This window comes from Engystomops pustulosus, chromosome 9 (assembly GCF_040894005.1).
Source record: "Engystomops pustulosus chromosome 9, aEngPut4.maternal, whole genome shotgun sequence".
Taxonomy (NCBI): Eukaryota; Metazoa; Chordata; class Amphibia; order Anura; family Leptodactylidae; genus Engystomops; species Engystomops pustulosus.
This window is the reverse complement of record NC_092419.1, coordinates 43,489,448-43,512,333: the sequence shown is the minus strand read 5'-3', so window position 1 is coordinate 43,512,333 and position 22,886 is coordinate 43,489,448. Positions and strand designations below refer to the sequence as shown.

The window sequence follows — 22,886 nt, the reverse complement described above, 5'->3', positions numbered from 1 at the left end:
CCTGTGGAAATGGGCCCGTATATTGCCCTGATCACATGGATTGCACACCTTTCACTGGATCACAGAAAAATGTTATGCAAGGTCATGTCCCAAAAGTCCCAATCTATCAATATTTAAAAACAGTTATTTCTGCCAGTGCTCCCTGTAACAGAAAATAGCGCCCAAATGTCCAAAACACCACTTTTTTGCTGTTTTCGACACATAGAAATTTAATAAAAAGCGATCAAATGTTTGTACATTGCCCATAATGGTAACAATGAAAATGTAATCTCATCCCACAAATAATGATGCCATACACGGCTCTAAACATGTGAGTATATAAAAAGTTATTGGTCTCAGAATATTATAACATGAAGATTTTTTTTTTTTTACAAATTTTTTTAAATTTACTGAAACATGGAGGTGTCATTTCGAGAGCACAGTGAAATACAAAAACAGGGCCTAAAAGAAAATGTCGCAAATGTGTTTTTTTGGTCAATTTCACTACATTTGGAATATTTTTTCCAGCTTCCTAGTACACGGTATGTAATATTAAAAACATTTATTATTTTGAAAAATCAGAAAAATATAGGATTTTGAAAGCGGGAGTGAAAATTGCAAAAACAAAAAAGGACTGTGTCCTTAAGAGGTTAAAAGCTGCAACTTTCTCTATTCTCTGCATGCTGCCCTCTGAATACAAACACAGCTTTCACCTTTTTCTCTGCTCCAGGACATCCATGAGATGTCACACTCTCTCTCTCTTCTCACAGTCCATCCATACTGAGGCTGCATTCACACACATGTATGGGGGAAGTATATACGGCCGATGTATATACAGCCGATATACGTCCCCCATACAATTCTATGGGCTCAAGGCGCCCTACGGGAGCGGTACGGGGCAGCACATGTGCGGCACCGTACCACTCCGTACCCAGGAAAAAGATAGGACATGTCCTATCTTTTCCCGTAATACGGCGCCGTGCGCCATTTATCCCTATGGAGGGGGGCGGGGGTGAGCAGCGCTCTCCTCCTCCTCTCCCCGCGTGCTGCCGTGTGCCCGCGTGCTACGGTACGTCGGGCAACGGCAGTGTGCATGTAGCCTTAGACTGGGAGAGGAAAGGGAGCAAGGTACATAACCATGCTTCTTCTTCTGCAGCTCCTCCTATTTAGCAGAGCTGCAGAAGAAGCAATGCACGTACTGCACGGTACAGCTCCTTAGCCCATAGAAAGATAGCACATGTCCTATCTTTCTACCTAATACGGTACCGTGCACTGTATACTCCTATGGAGAGCGGTGGGGCTGAGCTGCACTCATCCCTTGTTCCTCTCCGCAACGTCAATGTAAGCCCGCCGCACTACGGTACAGCGGGCATACACTGTGTGAATGTAGCCTAATAGTAAATTGCAGAACCATCACTTGATGAACATTCAGAGATTATCTACAAGGTAGTAAAAATACACTGGCAACTTATGTAAAAGAGTGGCCAACCAGTTTAACCTTCTGTATACATACACTGATGCAGGGACAGCTGGACAATATAAGTAGGGCCCTAATTTTTTTCTCCTAAGGGTCGTGTCAAGATTTATTGTGCTTGTTTTTTTTTAGAGAAATCCCTGTGCAAATCCTTTAACCGTATATGTCATAGAACTCTATTTCTTTCTATCATATCCCACTTTCAGTTAAAGAATAAAACCTATCTGGTTTGCTTAAAATATTACAACAGGGAAGAGGCAGCATCATGAAATCTGCTTAGATGTCAGGTAATCGGTGAGATATCAAGGCGTAGAAAAGAAACCGACTTGTGACAGGCTTAGCCCTGGTACATCAAACACGGTGATAGCTATATCATATTACTTGGCAGCAGATAAACAGGATGGCCATATGGAAACCTGTTAAATAATATGTTCTACATATATTTCATTACAGGCTGAAATGGCATTGGTGAGCCCATCATATTACTGTGGCAAATCATGCAAAACCTATAATAAGTCAGGTGATATTCCATCTCGAATTGCAGCAGTAATAAAGCTGAGCTCCAAACGGGAAAGATAATATTTGCCTAAAACGGAATAAATATTCTCTAAGCTGCGTCAACATACATAATTAAAAGTTGTAGATGTTTATGTAATGCATTAGGCTTTTCACAATCTCAGCAGAAATTGAGATTGGTTAACTGTGCTTCATAGGTTTCTGAAGGGTACGGTGCACAGTGTGTTTTAATGTTGCCACAATTTGTTTTACGTGTAACGGATTCCAGGTGCGGCTTCCCATTGTTAAAAGGGGTTGGCTACTTTACCTCATGTTCCGTGTAATGTGTGTGTAATTTACCTATATACATGGCTGCAGATGGAGGGTCATGTGATCTCTTAACTTTCCATTAAAATTCACCAGTTAGAGATCACATGACTCTCAGTTTGCAGCCATTTTATGGTCAGGAATATCTGGCTGTTGAGGTAAAAGAAAGGGGAGGAAAACTATTAATAGATGTATATTAGTAAATGACATACAATAATATCCTGTCTCCCGCATATTACAAGAAACATGAAGTAAAGTAGTCAACCCCTTTAAGGACAGAGAAAATCTTCCTCATTCTCACCAAATCTTTAGCTTTACCCAGGACTGACCATGACTACAGCTGAGGCTGCAAACATTGGGAGATTGTGAGGATTTTCTATGATAATACACAGCAAATGCAAACGCCATGTAGATTTGTTTCTGTATGAGAATTGACGTACTGTCCCTTGTGGATATTACAGTCTACAATGTATTAATGTCTCGTGTAAATTTTCATTGTAGATGTTACTTATTTCAATGGAAGGGTTAAAGTCTATAACCAAATGTAAAAAAAAATCTGGAAATATCTGCAGTGAATATTTGTGCATGCAACCTAAGAGAACCACCATGATCCTAATCCAAGGCATGGAGCACATAAATAGCAAGGGCTCTCTCACACCCAAGACAGAAGAAAAGACTGTCCAAGCCGCAAACACATTCAGGAATAGGACTTGCTCGGACAGTATGAGAACACACAGGGATGTGGAAACCATGCATGAGCCCATAGAAATACATACAGCCAAAAAATGTATATGTCCGTGTAGATTTAGATGGAAGATTCTAAGGAGTGGAGAGGGTTGGGTCCAATAAAATGTCCTTTCTGGTTAAGGCTTCATGCACACAATTGGATGCTCTCCCGGGCCGTGAGCATCCAGCCGGATTCAGGAGAGAGGAGGAGTGAGCGCTCCTTACCCCTCCCCTCTCCAAAGAATAGTGGCCGGCGACATGTCCTATATTTTTCATTTCTCACTCATGGTGCAGTGAGACCGGGTGCCATAGATATCTATGAGGACTGTGATCTGTCTGCAAATTGTACGGCCAGATCACGGCCCCTTATGTTCATGTGCATGAGGCCTGAGAGTGTAAGCAGGAAGATGAAAACTTCCTGTGGCCAGAGTGCGTCTTTGTACAGCCAAAAAGGCTACACATACTATAAGAAGATTGTGACATATTAACATTAGCAGAGGGAGCCCACATTGGAGCGTTTCCTACAAACTGGTTCCCTTTGACACCCTCCTACCGACAGGTATTCTTTTAACATACTATATTATATATAAATTTGGATACAATCTGATATTTTTTTCAAGTAGCGTTTTTTGTTACCGAGTGGTCATGTTAGGGGAAGGGTTTCTTGTTTTTAACCTGTGCTTGATATTTTCCAGAAGCCCATGATTGGTCCTCTTTTCGAGTTGTAGATATTGTGGAGATGTTCTTTTTCTGTTTGTGATGGATGCATATTCATATTGATTGTTATAAAAATGTGACTTTTTCTTTCATTACTTTCTAGTGTGTGTTCCAAATTTGTAGTTGTTTGTGAGACAGGAATCATACACACTTGGTGTTGGATCTATCTTTGTCCCTCTTGCATGTGTTATGCCACACACTATTTGTGAGGGTTCTCTGAGATGCATATATTCAAGCATACTTTATATATAGTGTACACAATATTGTCACATCCTGATGTTCTGCATAGAGCCATTTACCACATCCCACAAATGAATGTGCAGTGAACTGATTTACTATGATTCTAGATTTACCTGACACACATCTGCAAATTTATCTTTCCTGCCTTTTATGACTCCGAGCGGAATTATTTTCTTTTCCTCCATCTAAGTCACATGAGTAAATTCTTGAAGAAAATGATTAGTGCACAGAGGTATAAATAGTACAGAATATTTTAAAGCCTCGCAGGTTTATTTCTATGACATTTTAGCTCATGCAATTTACAAGGAATTGGTTTGGGAACGTATGCAGCCATTTTCCCTCTGGTTGTAATCCAGATGTCTCCTGCAGTGCATGGTTAACTTCAGATGACAATATGCACAATCTCAGGAGAGATGTAGTCAACTGACAGCTGGAAATACTGCACTTCTTTTATATTGCTGTAGTTAAACTAGTGGCCTATCTCCGAGCCTGGATTATGATGTGATATAGCACCTGTGATGGTGGACCTCTAGGTCACCACAGTCTCCAAGCAGAATTTCCTTAAAGAAGACCTGTCTTTTGTATGACACAAATCCTATGGGTGTGAAGAGTGTACTAGATTGGTTTTGATACTACTTTTTAGTAATGTGGAAGCTAATAAGCAGTCTGATGGCTGCCACTTCTGAATATATAAAGTCAAGAATAGGTCAAGTCCAACTTTCCAAGCTCATCATATTAGATCTTTTATATGGTTACTTTTTCTCATTTGCTGGGTGGTAACATTTCTTGAAGTGTTCCTCAAATTTCAACCATCTTTTAATAGATCACTATTGGATTATTTTTAGCAACAGACTTTCTACAGTCTGTCCCATTGCAGGGCACAAGCAAAAAATGCTACCTACTTTAATCAACTGTTCCAATATTTAAAATTCACGTTATCTTAATATACTATTCAAATCAACATTCAAACAACGTAGTTAACTAACATATTATCTCATATATAAACTTATACAGTCCCCTTAGCAACCCATAAATACTAAAATATTGCATTAACTGTATAGATCCAAAAGGATAAATACACCAGAGCAAAGATCATACGATAAATACAGCCCCATAACCAAGTCCTACACATATATACCACCAGAAGAAAGGCAAATACTAAAACCGAGTTTGTATATAATTACAGCAACAGAATCAGTACATCAAAACAGCACCAGAACAGTAAAAGAAAAAATACAGCACCATAACTGGGATGAGTACAGTTCAGTGAATAAAAATAGAATCAAGCTCCGTAAAAGATATTGAGCATTGAGTGCAGAACTGTGAGCTTATGTGTACTGCTATCACTTACTGTAAATCCAATGATGTCTGATTCGAGGAGTTGTCTTCATCAGCACAGTGGCTTAATAAATAAATAATAATTCCTTTATATAGTGCACATAGATTCTGCAGTGCTGCACAGAGTTGCCAAATCAGTCCATGTTCCCAATGGGGCTCACAATCTAATCAACCTACCAGTATGTTTTGGAGTGTGGGAGGAAACCGTAAGACTCGGAGGAAACCCACGCAAACACGGAGAGAACATACAAAGTCTTTGCAGTTGTTGACCCTGGAACTTGAACTCAGCTCCCCAGCTCTGCAAGGCTGTAAGCCACCGTGCTGCCCTCGCAGCGCTGGGGTCCTTGAGGAAACTTAGCTGCTTTGACTCCCTCTTCCCCCTCCCATAAAATTTTACTGGGTTTCTGGCTGTTTTTTCTAGGAAGACATAATTCTGCAGAGATTTCACAGTTGACCATTGTGGTCACATTCACAGGTCATCTCATTCGAAAGAAGGATAACAATAAAGTATAACTTGTGAATGGTGGATCCGGTAATCTAATTGTTGATGCCACAATTGTTCTACTAACCTCCCTGCCCAGTGACCTCCATGCTCAACAATGTACAGAAACCGAATGCTAAAAACACTATTATAACAAAATAAAACATGTATTAGAAAATGGCAAAACCCTCAATTTGTAGGTGACATAGTCTAACTGTTCATGTATAATGTATGGCAACCCAACGCAATAGTAATAAGCCCCTCTAAATGAAAGCTAGTGTACAACATAAAGTATACGTTCTGCAGTGTCATAGAACGCAAAATCATGACTGCAAGAATTCACCCTGAGAAAGCGTTAAGCGGAGTCCTCATTAAACTCCTGACCAGGATACATGACCACGATATACCTCCTTATTACTAGAGTTCCGGCTTAACAAACTGTATCCCAGTTGTAATAGATGAGAGTGATTTACTGTACCCTGTGTCACTTACTAGATAGATGAGCAGCCAGGCATATATTTTTATTACAGCCTGAAAGACTGCAATTACCAAGTGAAAATTTGTAGCCCTTCACAGTATAAGGAGCAGGCATCACTTCACATAGCAATGAAATGTGCTTCATCAATGGTTCCTAGTGGCAGGAAGGACTGCACCCTGGTCACATCTCTTCTTATTCAGCGTATCCCAATCATTTTTTCTTTATTTTTTAATCATATTATAAACTAGATGATGACACCAAGAAATGTTGATGGCCATATTTAGCATACAAGAAAGAATATTCATAGTGACCATAACAAATTAATAAATCTAGGGTGCTGGTAAAGTATCCAGTGTAAAATATTGACACTTTAAAATAAAAAATGTTAAATAACTTATAGTATCAATGGGCATGTTTGGTCAATTGCACATTAAAAAGCAAAGTGAACAGAAAATATATGTGAAATAGGGAGGTACTTACCGTATATACTGGACACATGAAGTGTCTATTGCTATTGTTTTCCACTATCCATTTTGTGGGAATCTTAACATGAAAATGAAGGTTTCATCTGATGGAGTGGTGGGTCAAGCATGTACCCTGTCGCTCCACTCAGTAATATGGGAGTGTTACAAAGCATAGCACATGGATATTGGTAGCACCCCCATTTATTGCCTATTTATTGCATTTATTGCAAATTAAGTCAGCCACCAAAAGTTCTCCAACTTAAAAAGACAAGAGGCCTGTAATTGACCCCATAGGTAGACCTCAACTATGAGAGACAAAATGTGAAAACAAATCCAGAAACTCACACTGTCTGATTTAACTTCATCTGTAAGAGGCTCTTATGTCCTCCACTCATTACCTGTAGGAATGGCTCCTGTTGCACAACCTCAAACAGTCAGACTCCAAACTCCACTATGGTCTATTAGACCAAAGAACTGTCGAAGGACACCAGAAAAAAAATGTAGACCTTCACAAGGCTGGGAAGACCGAGGGAAGGTCTGTAATGGCTTAGCCAGTCTCCATGTCTCAACTCCATAGAAAACCTTTGGAGGGAGTTGAAAGTGTGTGTTGCCGATCAACAGCCCTAAAACATCACTGCTCTAGAGGGCATCTGTATGGAGGAATGGGCCAACAGTGTGTGCCAACCAAGTGAAAATTTACAGAAAACTTTTTACCTCTGCCATTGCCAACAAAGGATATACAACAAAGTACTAAGAAGACCCTCTGTTATTGACAGATGGTGGCTGACTAAATACTGTTTTTTCCACTGTACAAGTTTTGTGCTTGGCAACTTCCTGCACTCCAATAGACCTTAAATGGATAATAATATATGTTCAGCCTGTCATTCCATTTATTTGAGAGATCAGACCCACATTATCATGAGTAAATGTTGTCCCATTGTTGTCATCCTAGGGCAAGAGGGAAATAATAAAATTTGGAACAACTTTTAAATTCACTTTCACCTTAGAGAACAATGTACCCACCACTGAGGTGCAGGGCATCTCCTCTCCTCGGGGTCATGTCCAGCATAGATTTTGTTAAGGTTCTCCACTATGTTTTGTTTACTTGAGGAGGAAGTGTACCGTAGTTCTGTAAGCCAATAACAAAGGTAATTCAAAGCACAGGTTTGAAAGCCCAGATGTTGACAAGGCAACTAAATCAATAAGATGTCTCTTATTGTATTATATGAAACCTAATAAATTATATATTCTTTGTTGGGTGCTACAACGGAGACGGCAGCTGTTATATTACATCCTATTTGACACTTGTGACAAAAATCTAAATTCTTCATTTAGGCTAAATTAAGTAAACTGCAGAAACAAATTAGCTCATTTACATGGCACCTTTGTTTGTAAGAATCTAAATTTTTATCTCTCTTTAGTGACTCTGAATGTTGGCTGAAAGCATTGACATCTTTATGAATATACATAGTGTTACCAATCTGAAAATATTTGTACAGGCAGTCCCTGGCTTATGTACAAGATCGGTTCTGTAGGTTTGTTCTTAAGTTGAATTTGTATGTTAGTTGGAACTGTATATTTTATAATTGTAACCCCATCAAAAAACCTTTTGGTCTCTGTGACAATTGGATTTTAAAAATGTTGGATTGTCATAAAAAGCAGGATTAACAATGAAGCTTAATTAGACACCTTTAATAACTGTTATGGCTGTTTATTGTAGCCTACGGCTGAACTACAGTAAATTCCCAGCATCCAGAGGTGTGTTTGTAACTAGGCATCGTCTGTAAGTCGGGTGTTCTTAAGTAGGGGACTGCCTGTACATAAAAAAGTACATATATATTTTTTTGTTTTTGTAAATGTTTTTTTTACATCTAACTGGGTTACACAGTGGGTAAAAGTTTACAGCAGTACAGCAAAGAGTCATCTGCATTAAGCTGCATAGAATATAGTAGTTTTTTAGTTTATTTGTATACTAAAGATACATGCTGGATATAACTAATTTCCTAACAAATTAAACTTTCAATAAAATTGTATAAGCTGCTAATAAACTTTGTAATATACTTTATTAAAGAAATCTGTTCCCTTGTACTTATTATTTCACTGCCCTTCCTTATGTAAGCAGTTGGTGTAAATCCGCTTTCTGTCCTGTAACTTTACAATACGATACAACTTTTATTGATCTGGTAGGAAATTGATTTGTACATTTTAGCCATGGCATTTACAAACAAATTACACGAGGGGGCAAGGCATTCTTTTTATATTATATCATGTTTAAGGAGCAGTTTCTTGTTCTACAGTTTTCGAAAAGGAAAAGGTTTGTGTATAGTGCGGCTCCTGATCTGTTGTATTGGTCACTTATGTCGCTTTTCTGATTACTGATCAGAGGTGAGGTGTGTTTTCTATTAATGATGTGAATTTGGTGATCACCTCTCTTCAGAGACATCCTCTAGTGATTTCAGTGGTATGCTGATTATGCCTTGAGCTCTACGCCCAATTTTCTTTTAGTTTGGTTAGATCCATAGATCTCGCATTGCCACCACAGAATGTAATAGTGAATAATGCTGGCAATCACAGTGTCATAGAACATTTTTAACATTTTGCTGGAGTGGATGAATGATCTTAATTTCCTCAAGAAGAACAGATGGGAAATGGGTCGTCATCCATAAGAATCCCCAGGTATTTGCAGGTTATATACAAATTCAATGTCCAGGTCTTCAATAGGCACTGGAAGTACCTCCTTCCCCTTCTTCCTTGAATCCAATACAACTTCTTTGGTATTTTCTACATTTAGTATAAGGCCATTTCTGTCAGTCCACTCCACTTGTCTGTACTCAATGTTGTCATTATACAGTTTACTCATTTCAGAGAGTTAAATTATCAAGTTAAATATTATTTAGATATGGATAGAGTTAATGGAGTTGTCTGAGATTTTAAAGTTATATACAGCTTTGCGGGACTATAAAAACATCAAAACCTCCTCCAGCGCTCCTAATACTAAATCACTTCCGTGTCTCCATTTATAGCCTAAACTCAGGCTGTAGGAGTCTGTGGTTGGGATGGTACTTCCAGCCTCTGAAAACAGAGACCCAACTGTGATGGACAGTACCGTGGGTGAATGTGAGAGATGGAGGAGCTGAAGTGATTTATTCTTTTTGTAATAGCTACCAAGCCATAAATATATAACATTTTTAAATCCTAGACAACCCCTTTAATCTTTTGCCTCTTTACCTGTCTGAACTGGAGGAAGCTCTCAAGGCTTCCAGATACAGGCAGTCCCCGGGTTACATACAAGATAGGGACTGTAGGTTTGTTCTTAAGTTGAATTTGTATGTAAGTCGAAACTGTATATTTTATCATTGTAGTTCCCGACAATTTTTTTTTTTTGCCCCAGTGACAATTGGAGTTTCAAATTTTTTTGCTGTAATAGGACCAAGAATTATCAATAAAGCTTCATTACAGACAATTTTAAGCTGATTATTGCAATCTGGGACTATTTTAAAGCATCCAGAGAGCTTCACCAGAGGTCACAGTGGGCAGAGGGGTCCGTCTGTAACTATGGGTTGTCTGTAAGTCGGGTGTCCTTAAGTAGGGGACCGCCTGTACACTGCTCACTACAGGAGGAAGAACAGAAAATAGCCACGGAGAAGCTGCTGTACTTTTTGAAGTATATGATATTGGTTACTATTATCACCCGCACAATTATGAAATTAAACATATTAGGATATGTTTCCATGTTTATAGACTAATTAGACTCTATATTTATCAGAATGTCCCTCGTTTTTCCCTTCCCCAAAGTTGGGCTCCTTCAGAGAGGACAGATGAAATGGAGTATGATTTAATGTTCTTTTCCACAGACTGAATTAATGACCTCCTCAATCATTTCTCAGCTCAGGCTGCTAGAGCCTTAAAGGTAATGTCTACTTTGAGCAATACCTTTTAGTTAAAAGATGCCCCTAGAAATGAGCTGAACACCAGAGGAAAATTAAGACTACCACGGACCCTGGGCTGTATGAATATTATAGATCCTATACTTCCTAAATATGGTACTAGAATCGAGCTTCTTGTGGAATAAACCATACATCCCTACTGCCTACTTTCAATATGCGGTTTGGAAGTCCTTGAGTCCCAGGCTAGCGTCCAAACAACCCACCAAATCTTATGAAATGGCTCTTGTGTGCATGTGAATTGAGAGCATGGATGCAAGAGCAAGGATTTCAGGGGTTAAGGTCCTTGGCCATATAAAATTTGGTGGGTGCTTTGGGTTGCCCTGGGCCTCCTAGATGGCTTAGGCCCTAGGCTACCACTTAAACCACCTTTATTATAATCCATCATTAAGTGGATGACACTGATTATATGACTCTATATTCTATTGTTCACAATGGTATCAAGGCTGCCCAATGACATAACCCCCTTGCTATGACATGTAAACCTTATCATCTACTACTTTATACTCATTAATACATTGGCAGAGTATTCCCAACAATGAAAAACTGAGTTGCTTAGTTTTTCACTTGGCCCAAATGTTTCGTATGCAATCTTTCTATTAAGTAGAAGTTCCATATTGACACATCTTTTTTTTTTTCTTTTAACAACACTCTTTCTTAGACCCCCAAGGTCATTATAAAGGTTGATGAATGAGATGAGGGTACAACATCTCTTTATCAAGGATCTCTGCTTTCCTGTAGCCTAAAGGACATATGAATTATAAATCAACCTTCTCCAATCAAGGTCAAAGAAAACAAAGTAACATTTCATGTTGAGGCGGTTTGTCTCTGGAAGTGTTTGGGACGTGTGACATAATAGCTATATCTAGGGAGAAATAAAAAGATTTTAGGATCCACTTCTAATTTCATCCAGTACAATAGTTTACGGTATGGTGGTGATTTCCTTATGACAGGAAGTATTTTAAAATATTGGATTACTAGAAAGAAAACAATTTGATCCAGGCCCCCTCCAGTCATCCCCCACTAGTCTCATTAAATGGAAATCACACAAAAGTAGCTCACTGCATAAAATATGATTATACATGAAAATTCATTTTAAGAACTTTTTTTTAAAAATTGACTTCATATGTTGTACGGGACAAATGCTGCTGTTTTTCTATTTCAATTCATTGACAAATTGATCATTGAAAAAAGTTTATACTCAATTAGCAGAATTATCTTTTTGAACTGTTCAATTAACATTGCTGTGATAATCTGCAAATGCTCCTTAACCCCTTAAGGACGCAGCCATTTTGTAGCTTAAGGCTCAGCCCCATTTTTTGGATTCAGACTTGCACAGCTTTATATGGTTATAACTTTTGAACACTGTTACCGTATTTTCCGGACTATAAGGCGCACTTAAAAGCCTTGGATTTCCTTGGAAATCCAAAGTGCGCCTTATAGTCCGGTGCGCCCTATGTATAGCGCTGGGCAGCGGACCATACTTACATAGGTCCCCGCTACCGGAGACCGGAGACAGCAGATCTCCAGCGGGAACTGCAGACCACGCGGCACGAACAACTTCTGCCGCGTGGTCTGCAGTTCCCGCTGGAGATCTGCTGTCTCCGGTAGCGGGGACCTATGTAAGTATGGTCCGCTGCCCTCCTCCACCTCACCTTCCCCACTCACCTTCCCCGCGTTGCCGCGCCTCTTCTCCGCGTCGCGTCCCGTCGGGTCTCCGCTCCGCCCCCGGACCTCCACCACGCCCCCGGACCCCGCGCCTTATAGTCCGATGCGCCTTATATATGGAATTATTACATATATAAGGCGCATCGGACTAATGCGCCTTATATTCCAGTGCGCCTAATGGCCCGGAAAATACGGTACTTATTAAAGCGATTCTGAGATTGTTTTTTTTCCCCCACATGTTGTACTTCATTTTAGTGGTAAATTTTGGCTGATAAGTTTAGCGTTTATTTCTTTTCTAGTATAATATTACAGTTGGACTGGATGCTAAAAAACATAGGGGGTTTTGCGAGGGGACCCAAAGCGCAAAAGTTTCAAGTGTGAGATAGTGGTTCCAATATCATTATATAAGGTGAAATGCATTGTTATGCTATTTTATATATGTTACATGTGCTGTGCCTGTGGATTCTTCGTTCTTGATCTCCAGTCATAATTTGTACAGAAACACACCTCATGTTGTATGTAGGCAGAATACCAGGAAAGAAAAGATGCCCAGAATTTTTGGTTTACTGCGAATTGCAAGTACAATATTTACAGACCTGAAATTACTGGTGGCAGCTATGTAAAAGCTTTTTGTTTCAAGTACTATGTGCTATAGAACTGTTATCTTCATATGTGATAATGGGGCTTGTGACATCCCTTAAATATCTGGACCCAGGTAAAATGTCCACTTCTTTAGTCCCTTTTGAAACAAATGACCTGCACTGCTTTATGATATTTGGCTTGTGCCATTAGGACATAACTTCCTGTGTATTTTTGTAAATGACGAGGTAGTGGCTGTAACACTTGGCCCGTCCCGGTGTGAACCCAGCTTTTTATAAACCTTTTACAAGACTTAAATTATAGAACATTTCTACAAATAACATGAACTATGGATGTTCTTCTTTCTATCGGAAGCATGTATTTTTTGACAACTCGTGGTCTACTTTGTGGTAACCATGTCCCCTTTGCCTCTCTTACTGGAGGAAATTTTCACAAAGCATCTAAGATATGTGGTGTGATGAGGCAGTAATTTCCTAATGGATTAAGCACACTCTGCCCAGTGCTCTTCATTAATTCATTTCTTTAAATTTGCTGAATATAAACCATGCAGATCCTCGGGTTGTTAAGTGAGTTCAAACCATGAATTGTCTTTTATGTTTACTGACAGTCAACTTGTTGAGCAATTTTTTCACGTTGCTGGGGTTTAATTGCCAGCTGAGTTGCTGCATGATCTTAACAGTCAAGGACACCTCTAGATTTGATGTACTGATTGTTCCATTATTTTATCTTCTCCCATTCTATTCACATAACCTCATCCCCCTAACATTAAAAAAAAAAGAAGTGCGCCTGGATCAAACTTATATGAAACTGAGTTTTACAGTATCTTTTACGTACATCTTTTTTCGATTTCACTGCCACCTCGGAGTAACTAAATGAGATTCTCTTTACCGTCTGAATTTCTCCGGCGTTATATGGCTTTTCTTCACACTATTCTTATATATAGTTCATGTCACATCATTTTGATGTTCATCTAGATAATTGCATGCTTGTTATATTCCAAATTTGGATTGTCGTTGGTTTTGTGTGTTGGACGAGTTGCATAATGAAGCAGTGGCTTTCAGAGAGTGATAACGGAAAGTAACTATTTTAGTATCAGATTAATGTTTTCCCTTTATAACGAAAGGTTCTTTTACATTAATGTTCGTGTAGCCTAGTATTAATAATGATCGAAGGGTTATCTATATTTATAAGCCTTCTGTCACACAAACGTATACTACCAGGGTGTCACATACATTCGACAAGGGCGATGGAGGGCTGATCCCTCTTCACCCATCCCCTCTGCATAAGGAGGTGTGCTGCTTTGCCATACTTACGCAAAATACGCTCTATCTTTTTTCCAGCACACTTTAGTGACACACGTGCACGATGCACTCCTATGGCGACTGTATGCTAGCTGCCATTTGTATAGCCTGCATACGCTAGTCATATACAGTCGTCTGGAGTGGGCCTAACAAGGATGGTCCTTTGGATAGTCATTGACACAGTGTGTTACACAACTCTTAGAATTCACCAATCAGTCTAAGGAGAGTGCAACCACATAATAGAGCAAAAGACTGGCACTACTGTCAGCGAGGGTACACATCCATTAAAGAGGACCTTTCACCACCCCAAACTTATAAACTTTAACATACCTGAATGTACAGCCATGCTCACTTATTCAGGTGCACTTTGAATTGTATTCCTAACCCCCACCGTTACTGAGATATGAGCACCGTTCTCTGACCATTCAATGTACCGGATCATCATAGAGGAGGTGCTGCAGCAGGGGTGGGGGTCTGTGTAAATGCCAATCCTTTCTCATCCAATCAGCGGCAAGCGTGTAAGAGAAGATATTCCTCCCTAGATTACTCCTTATATTCAGAACGCTACAACATAGAACGGCACATAGAAGAGCACAGAGCAATATCGCAAAATCATGCTGGAACAAAGCAGCTGCGCTCACTGGGAAGGCAAAATGATCAGAGTGAACGGGGAGCATACAGCAGCAGGCAGAGAGGTCTCACTAGCTGTAGCACAGCGAGACCACTCTGCAAGTTCACAGTGCCTAAGGAAGATCTGATCTTGCACCGTCCACCGCTGATTGGACAATGTCAGAGAAGATGAGCATATACATACACCCCCACCCCTGCTGCAGCACCTCTTCTCTGACGAGCTGGTACATTGAATGGTCAGCTCAGCTGCGCGTATTGGGGCTAGGAATACTGTTCAAAGTGCCCCTGAGAAAGGGAGAAAGCCCCTACTTTCTGGTATGTTAAAGTTAATAAGTTTGGGGTAGTGAAAGGTTCTCTTTATTAAGACCAGGCAATTAATGGGGGATGGAAACCAAGAGACTTCGGGGATGCTAAGCCTGAGAGCAAGAGAATCTTCAAAAATGTATATGGGAAAAAGAAGTGGCATTCACTTGATGTGCTCTTTCATCACTATATTGTTAGCTGGTGATGATGCGTGAGGACACCATCCGCCCGTTTTGCTCTAAACAAGTGCTTCCTCAGCCTCTTCAATCCAGTAACAAACATCAATGTCGATATTTGTAGAATAGATTCGCGCTGTGCTGCACCGCTCTGTCTTAAGCGCCGATGTAATTGATTTTTCAGGGAGTATGGACTTGCCAGCCAATGGTAAGTCTGTACTACCGACAGCAAAATGCCGCCTCTAAAAGGGTTCGCGAACTGCTGCCTGAGGCAGGGTCTTCACGCCGCCTCATGGCAGATATGGTCTGCCAATATACTTTCTGTATTAATTCCTCACAGTTTTCCAGATCTCAGCTTTCTGTCATTCTGTGAAAAGCTTCTATGTTTACTTCCAGTGAACAGGAATCTGACCATGGTCATACAGTGCACGGCTAGTTATATTACAGACAGTAATAGAATAGAATGACAACAAGCTGAGATCTAAAAAACTGTTAGGAATTGATACAGAAAGTATATTGGAAAATTGTATAAATTTTTATCATAAAAAGAATAACATTAATTAGCTTTAATGGGAATATCCCTCTACTTTTATGGTCAGTATAAAAGGGATATGCATTGGGTTTGTGTGGGACTAATTCAGCGAAGCCCAATACATTGTGCTGATGTCCAGGTCCTGGATGTGACTACAACTATCATTTTTGAATATTATATTATATATATTGTTTTTCAAGTGCATCCTATACAGAATATAATTTCCACTTTTTTTTGCCTTCCGACATGATACTAACAATACAACCCTTTTAAATGACATTTCTTTCTACAATTCTTATAGCGGATGGCTGCATTGACTGGTCTGTGGATCTAAACACCTATATGTCCCTGGCTGGAGAACCTGTGCGAGTGAAATGTGCGCTGTTCTACAGTTATATCAGGACTAATTACACCATGGCTCAGAGCGCAGGACTTCGCCTTATGTGGTACAAGACCAAAGGGGATTTGGAAGAACCAATTTTATTTTCTGTGGCTCGAATGAGTAAGGACGATGATTCTCTATGGATTCATTCAGCTGAGGTAGAAGACAGTGGATTCTACACATGTGTTCTGAGGTAAGTTACAGTTCATTGGAGAACTTAGGGCGATACTTTTTAGTTTAGAACTAAAATATGTAGCAATTTGTGTCAAAATCTCTTAAAGGAAATCTACCTTCAGGATCATGGATTATAAACTAAATACACTAACATTCTGGTGTGTGCCCCCTTTATCAGGATCTGCTCTTTTTTAACTTCTTATGCCCTCAATTTCTATTAAAATATGCTTTAAAACCTATGCAAATGAGCGTGAGGGGCTCCAGGCTCCATTGAGTTCTATGGAGCATGGAGCTCTCTTAGGCTCATTTTGAAGCCTTTTTTCATAAAAACAAATGCATATAAATCTTAAATAAGTGCCGATCCTGACAAAAGGGGCACACACCAGCATGTAAGTGTACTTGGTTTATAATCCATAATCCTGATGGTAGATGTCCTTTAAATGACTGAACTTTACTTTTATCTTCTTTTTATATGACAAAAGGGGTGTTCTGAAGAAAGCGTCTGCAGATACAAGGTACAGAGTTAGATGGCAGCAACTTAAACTGTAGCCTCCTCTGCACTATTTTTGCTAGAACTCTATTGGCCATTTTTTGGCCTGTGTGTCTGAGCCATATGGCCACAAAAACCTTCCAAATGTCATCTGTATATCTTCTGTTTGTGCATAGCCGCAAAAAACTGGCAAATTATGTCAGTGGATTATCTCAACTTTTTAAATTGTCACGCAGTTATGTCACCTAGCAAGTGGTTCGCATATACGGACGGCACACAGATGACACAGCATGTGTCATCCATATTTTTCACAGCCACATACTATGGGAGATGCAAATATGGCCAAGAATAGGACCCAGTCTGAGTTTTTTTTCCCAAATCCATGGCTGTGTGCATGAGCCCATAGCAATACATGGAGCCATGAAAAAGCTACAGAAAAAAACGTCCATATCACTTGAGAAAAAAACTATTCTGTGCATGTACCATTTAGCATTATTAGACACTTTGAATCAGGCTCAAGATTGACTGTACATCTAGTTCAACTCTGTCTAGTTTTTAAACCGCAATAGAAAATCTGCTTCTCTAAATTTTTAATATATATAAAAAAAAAAAAAAACAATAAAGAGAATAAGATTAGAGTTGAGTGAATCATTTAAGACTCACTTGGCTGGAGTTTTGCCAAATTATTCATCAGCTTCGATTCAGGTCTGAAACTAGGTTGCATTAATTGTCCTGGAAATTGCTAAATAACCCCTCTAGTCCTATGAAACACTGACTTTATTTTTTATTAATTTTTTTTTTCTAGTTTCATTCCATTATTTCCATTTTAGTGAATGCTAAAAATTGACTGATGCAAACACATATGGTGCAAATGGACAATAATGAAAAGCATTAAAAGTCCACTGAAATTAAGGGACATGTTATTGGGCTTAGGCTTTCGTTATTATCATATACTGGGTGTAACAAAAAGGCCTGGATGGGGGAATATTTCTGGAAAAGCACATTGGATCACGAAATGAAAAATATACTTGTCAAATATTTTTTTTAAAAATCACTCCAATGATACCAAACTCTGCCTCCTACCTCCAAGGTCAATTTATTGTTTTTATATATACCCCCTGAACGGATAGATACCCATAACCCTGAATGGCTTTAAAGGGAACCAGTCACCACATATGCACATATACAGCCAGTGACCGGTTCGTATAGATCTTTAATACCTGACTGACACCCTTCTTTTAGCTAAAAATTGTTGCGCTTAGATCAACAGAAATCACCTTTTATCTTATATTCCCTGGCATCAGGGGGGGGGGGCTGTCCTGCTCGACCGGCCTTTTCCATCTAACCCTCCCCATGCCTTATGCCTCCTTACCGGTCAAAGTTGTTGTCATGTGACCAGAGTGACATAATCTCAGGAACTTTAGCCTCTTTATAATAGCAAACTTTCCTCTCCATTCTCCATGGAAGCTGCTGTGATTTCATGTAATCACATACATTGGACAGTTTGCTATTGTTAGAAGGCTAAAGGACCTGGAATGATGTCACTCTAGTCACACGACATGAATGTAACACAAGGGACCATGTAAAAAAATTGACACAATATTGACACACACTAGGCATGAGTCACACACACACTAGGCATGAGTCACACACACACTAGGCATGAGTCACACACACACTAGGCATGAGTCACACACACACTAGGCATGAGTCACACACACACTAGGCATGAGTCACACACACACTAGGCATGAGTCACACACACACTAGGCATGAGTCACACACAAACACTAGGCATGAGTCACACACACACTAGGCATGAGTCACACACACACTAGGCATGAGTCACACAAACACTAGGCATGAGTCACACAAACACTAGGCATGAGTCGCACACACACACTAGGCATGAGTCGCACACACACACTAGGCATGAGTCACACACACACACTAGGCATGAGTCACACACACACACTAGGCATGAGTCACACACACACACTAGGCATGAGTCACACACACACACTAGGCATGAGTCACACACACACACTAGGCATGAGTCACACACACACACTAGGCATGAGTCACACACACACACTAGGCATGAGTCACACACACACACTAGGCATGAGTCACACACACACACTAGGCATGAGTCACACACACACACTAGGCATGAGTCACACACACACACTAGGCATGAGTCACACACACACACTAGGCATGAGTCACACACACACACTAGGCATGAGTCACACACACACACTAGGCATGAGTCACACACACACACTAGGCATGAGTCACACACACACACTAGGCATGAGTCACACACACACACTAGGCATGAGTCACACACACACACTAGGCATGAGTCACACACACACACTAGGCATGAGTCACACACACACACTAGGCATGAGTCACACACACACACTAGGCATGAGTCACACACACACACTAGGCATGAGTCACACACACACACTAGGCATGAGTCACACACACACACTAGGCATGAGTCACACACACACACTAGGCATGAGTCACACACACACACTAGGCATGAGTCACACACACACACTAGGCATGAGTCACACACACACACTAGGCATGAGTCACACACACACACTAGGCATGAGTCACACACACACACTAGGCATGAGTCACACACACACACTAGGCATGAGTCACACACACACACTAGGCATGAGTCACACACACACACTAGGCATGAGTCACACACACACACTAGGCATGAGTCACACACACACACTAGGCATGAGTCACACACACACACTAGGCATGAGTCACACACACACACTAGGCATGAGTCACACACACACACTAGGCATGAGTCACACACACACACTAGGCATGAGTCACACACACACACTAGGCATGAGTCACACACACACACTAGGCATGAGTCACACACACACACTAGGCATGAGTCACACACACACACTAGGCATGAGTCACACACACACACTAGGCATGAGTCACACACACACACTAGGCATGAGTCACACACACACACTAGGCATGAGTCACACACACACACTAGGCATGAGTCACACACACACACTAGGCATGAGTCACACACACACACTAGGCATGAGTCACACACACACACTAGGCATGAGTCACACACACACACTAGGCATGAGTCACACACACACACTAGGCATGAGTCACACACACACACTAGGCATGAGTCACACACACACACTAGGCATGAGTCACACACACACACTAGGCATGAGTCACACACACACACTAGGCATGAGTCACACACACACACTAGGCATGAGTCACACACACACACTAGGCATGAGTCACACACACACACTAGGCATGAGTCACACACACACACTAGGCATGAGTCACACACACACACTAGGCATGAGTCACACACACACACTAGGCATGAGTCACACACACACACTAGGCATGAGTCACACACACACACTAGGCATGAGTCACACACACACACTAGGCATGAGTCACACACACACTAGGCATGAGTCACACACACACTAGGCATGAGTCACACACACACTAGGCATGAGTCACACACACACTAGGCATGAGTCACACAAGCTAATTTGCATATCAGAAAAACATCTGTTATTAAGGTACTTGGCCCCACTGGCAACTCATTTTAGGTGATACGGGGAGGACTTTTAACCCTTTACTCAGTGTGGTCAAAATCGGGTGCCAGGTCCTCTTTAAGTCCCCATTCACTGCCACCAACTGCTAGTTTTATATAAATCCAGTTCATAACTGGATTATATAGAGTCCGGGCTCAACCCCAGGGGAACATGTATTTATAATCGAGACACAGATTTGGAGATTCATGGATTGTTTTTCACTCCAATGTGTATTTTGCGAGATATCCCACCTTCCCAACCTTCATATTAAATTTGATACCTGAACATTTTCATATTAATACCGAATACACAAATCAATAAATAGATTTACTCAATTCTAGCTAAGATCTTAGTTGAGGAAGTCTTCCAATGGAGAATCCATGCATCCTCTACCTTACTGTAAATCACACTCTGCACTTCTTCTATATGTTCCTCCTCTGCTGATCTTTCGATGCACTTTCTTATTATTCTTCTCTTGTTTGCTTCAATCCCATGGCACATGTACATCACTTGATCAGCGAGAGACATCAGAATCTCGGTTGGGTGGGTTTTGTGATTATCCTCTTTATCTTTATTCAACATACCATAAGTATACAACCAGGAAGGCTGTCAGCTCCTTATTAATAACTGTGCGACTAGAAACTAATTATTATTAATGGCTGTGATAGAATGAAAACATCTGATGCCTGATATGGGTGACAAGTAGATCTCTATAGACTTAGACTACTAACTACACAGAAAGGGATACTAGGTGCATAATCCAATATGGATCAACTAGTAAAAGGATAGCAACTATTGACAAAAGTTTATTTCTTCCTCCATTTATGATTGACCAGGGTATGAGTCTGCACCACGCTGCTTGAAATACAAATTTAATGGGGAGAATTTATTAAAATGGGAATTTCAATCAAGTTTAAATAAAAAATAATAAATTTGACAAATCTTTTGCCCGTGCATCATACATTTAGATCCACATCTGCTTATAGCAGACATATACTGGCATGATGAATAATAAAGATCCTGGTATTTATCAGAGCCTGTCCACTCCCACCAAAATCTGTTTTCTATTGAAAAAGTTTGGAGGGCTTTTTATCCAAAGCGTTAAAAACAGAGATTCAATTGCCCCACATGGTGCAGTTTTCAATAGAATTCTGATGCATTTGTCAGTCAATTTGCCCTATTAATGTTTAAAGGGTTAAGCCTGAATCTGCCCATTTTAAATGAGGTTATGCTTTTTGAATGGTATGCCGGAGCTGTGGGAGATTGAAGCGATATGAGCGAGTAACTCCGTGTAAGTAGTGCTTAGCACATAATCAGGAGGTGATTGTGCGTCTCGGTCAGATGTTATATGTGAAAATCCATGTGTTTTATAATACACTTAACCAACTGATGCCTGAGCTAACCCTCATGTCAAGTACATGAAAACGGAAATTAAAGAGCTGTAGTGTTTAGAATAGAAATCTGTCCTTTTTAATCATATGAAAATAAAATGTTATAAATAATAATAATCCTTATTCCCTTTGTAAGCCTTTTACTTTGTAGCTTTAACATAAGCTCAGATTTAAAAGAACGGCTTTAACTAGACATTGGAAAGTCACAAATGAATCTTCAGAAAATCAGTGGTAAAATACGAAAAATAAACATTAAAAATATGCATAATACACAAAAATGGTATGTATGTTGTATGTCCATATTCTATCAACTCCTTCATTAAAAAAAATCTCATTGGCTAAATAATTCTGAGTGTAACTGGTCGTTCCTCGGACTTGCATTAAAGGCTAACAAATAATTTTGTCCACATATTCAAGACTCTTCACAGTCCTAGCCAAAGGCAATCAATGGTGGGGGGCTTCAAGGATAAAAATCTTTCATTATAGTAAAGCTGATCATGGACACTAGATAGCATGTAGCCAACAGTCTTTCCTAATTCCCTCAAAGCATGGATGCTTGGATCAGTCAAGCTTGCATATGCCTTACTTTGGATGAGGGAACTAACCTTCCCATAAACAAGGGTTCTGGTAACGGAAATCCAATTGCTCAATCCTTATTCCCCTTATGCCTTCTTTAATAGGTGGCTTTGGCTGATGTGTGTGAAGGGAGGAGCATGACTCCAGGTTCTAGCTAGGTTGTAAAAATACAATGACAATGAGAAATGCTCCTCCCAGAACCCATGTTCCTTGTGACACCTATCAAAGCTGATTCATTAAATTATAACTTTTTCAGGACCTGAAGGGTAGAAGTTCTAGTAATACAATTGAAATGAACAATGCCCCTCCCTCAGACACTTCACCATGCATTATTCAATTAATTAGCTTTAACTGGA

General features: G+C 40.1%; 1 protein-coding gene across 3 annotated transcripts in view; it reads left to right on the top strand.

Moving 5' to 3' along the window:
• Positions 1–22,886, top strand: part of IL1RAPL2 (interleukin 1 receptor accessory protein like 2) — a 578,794-nt gene that overhangs the window by 250,356 nt on the left and 305,552 nt on the right. For all 3 annotated transcript variants that reach the window (XM_072123364.1, XM_072123365.1, XM_072123363.1), the window contains exon 3: positions 16,175–16,448. In XM_072123364.1, coding sequence (XP_071979465.1) covers positions 16,175–16,448 — 274 coding nt within the window. The remainder of the gene's footprint in view (positions 1–16,174; positions 16,449–22,886) is intronic.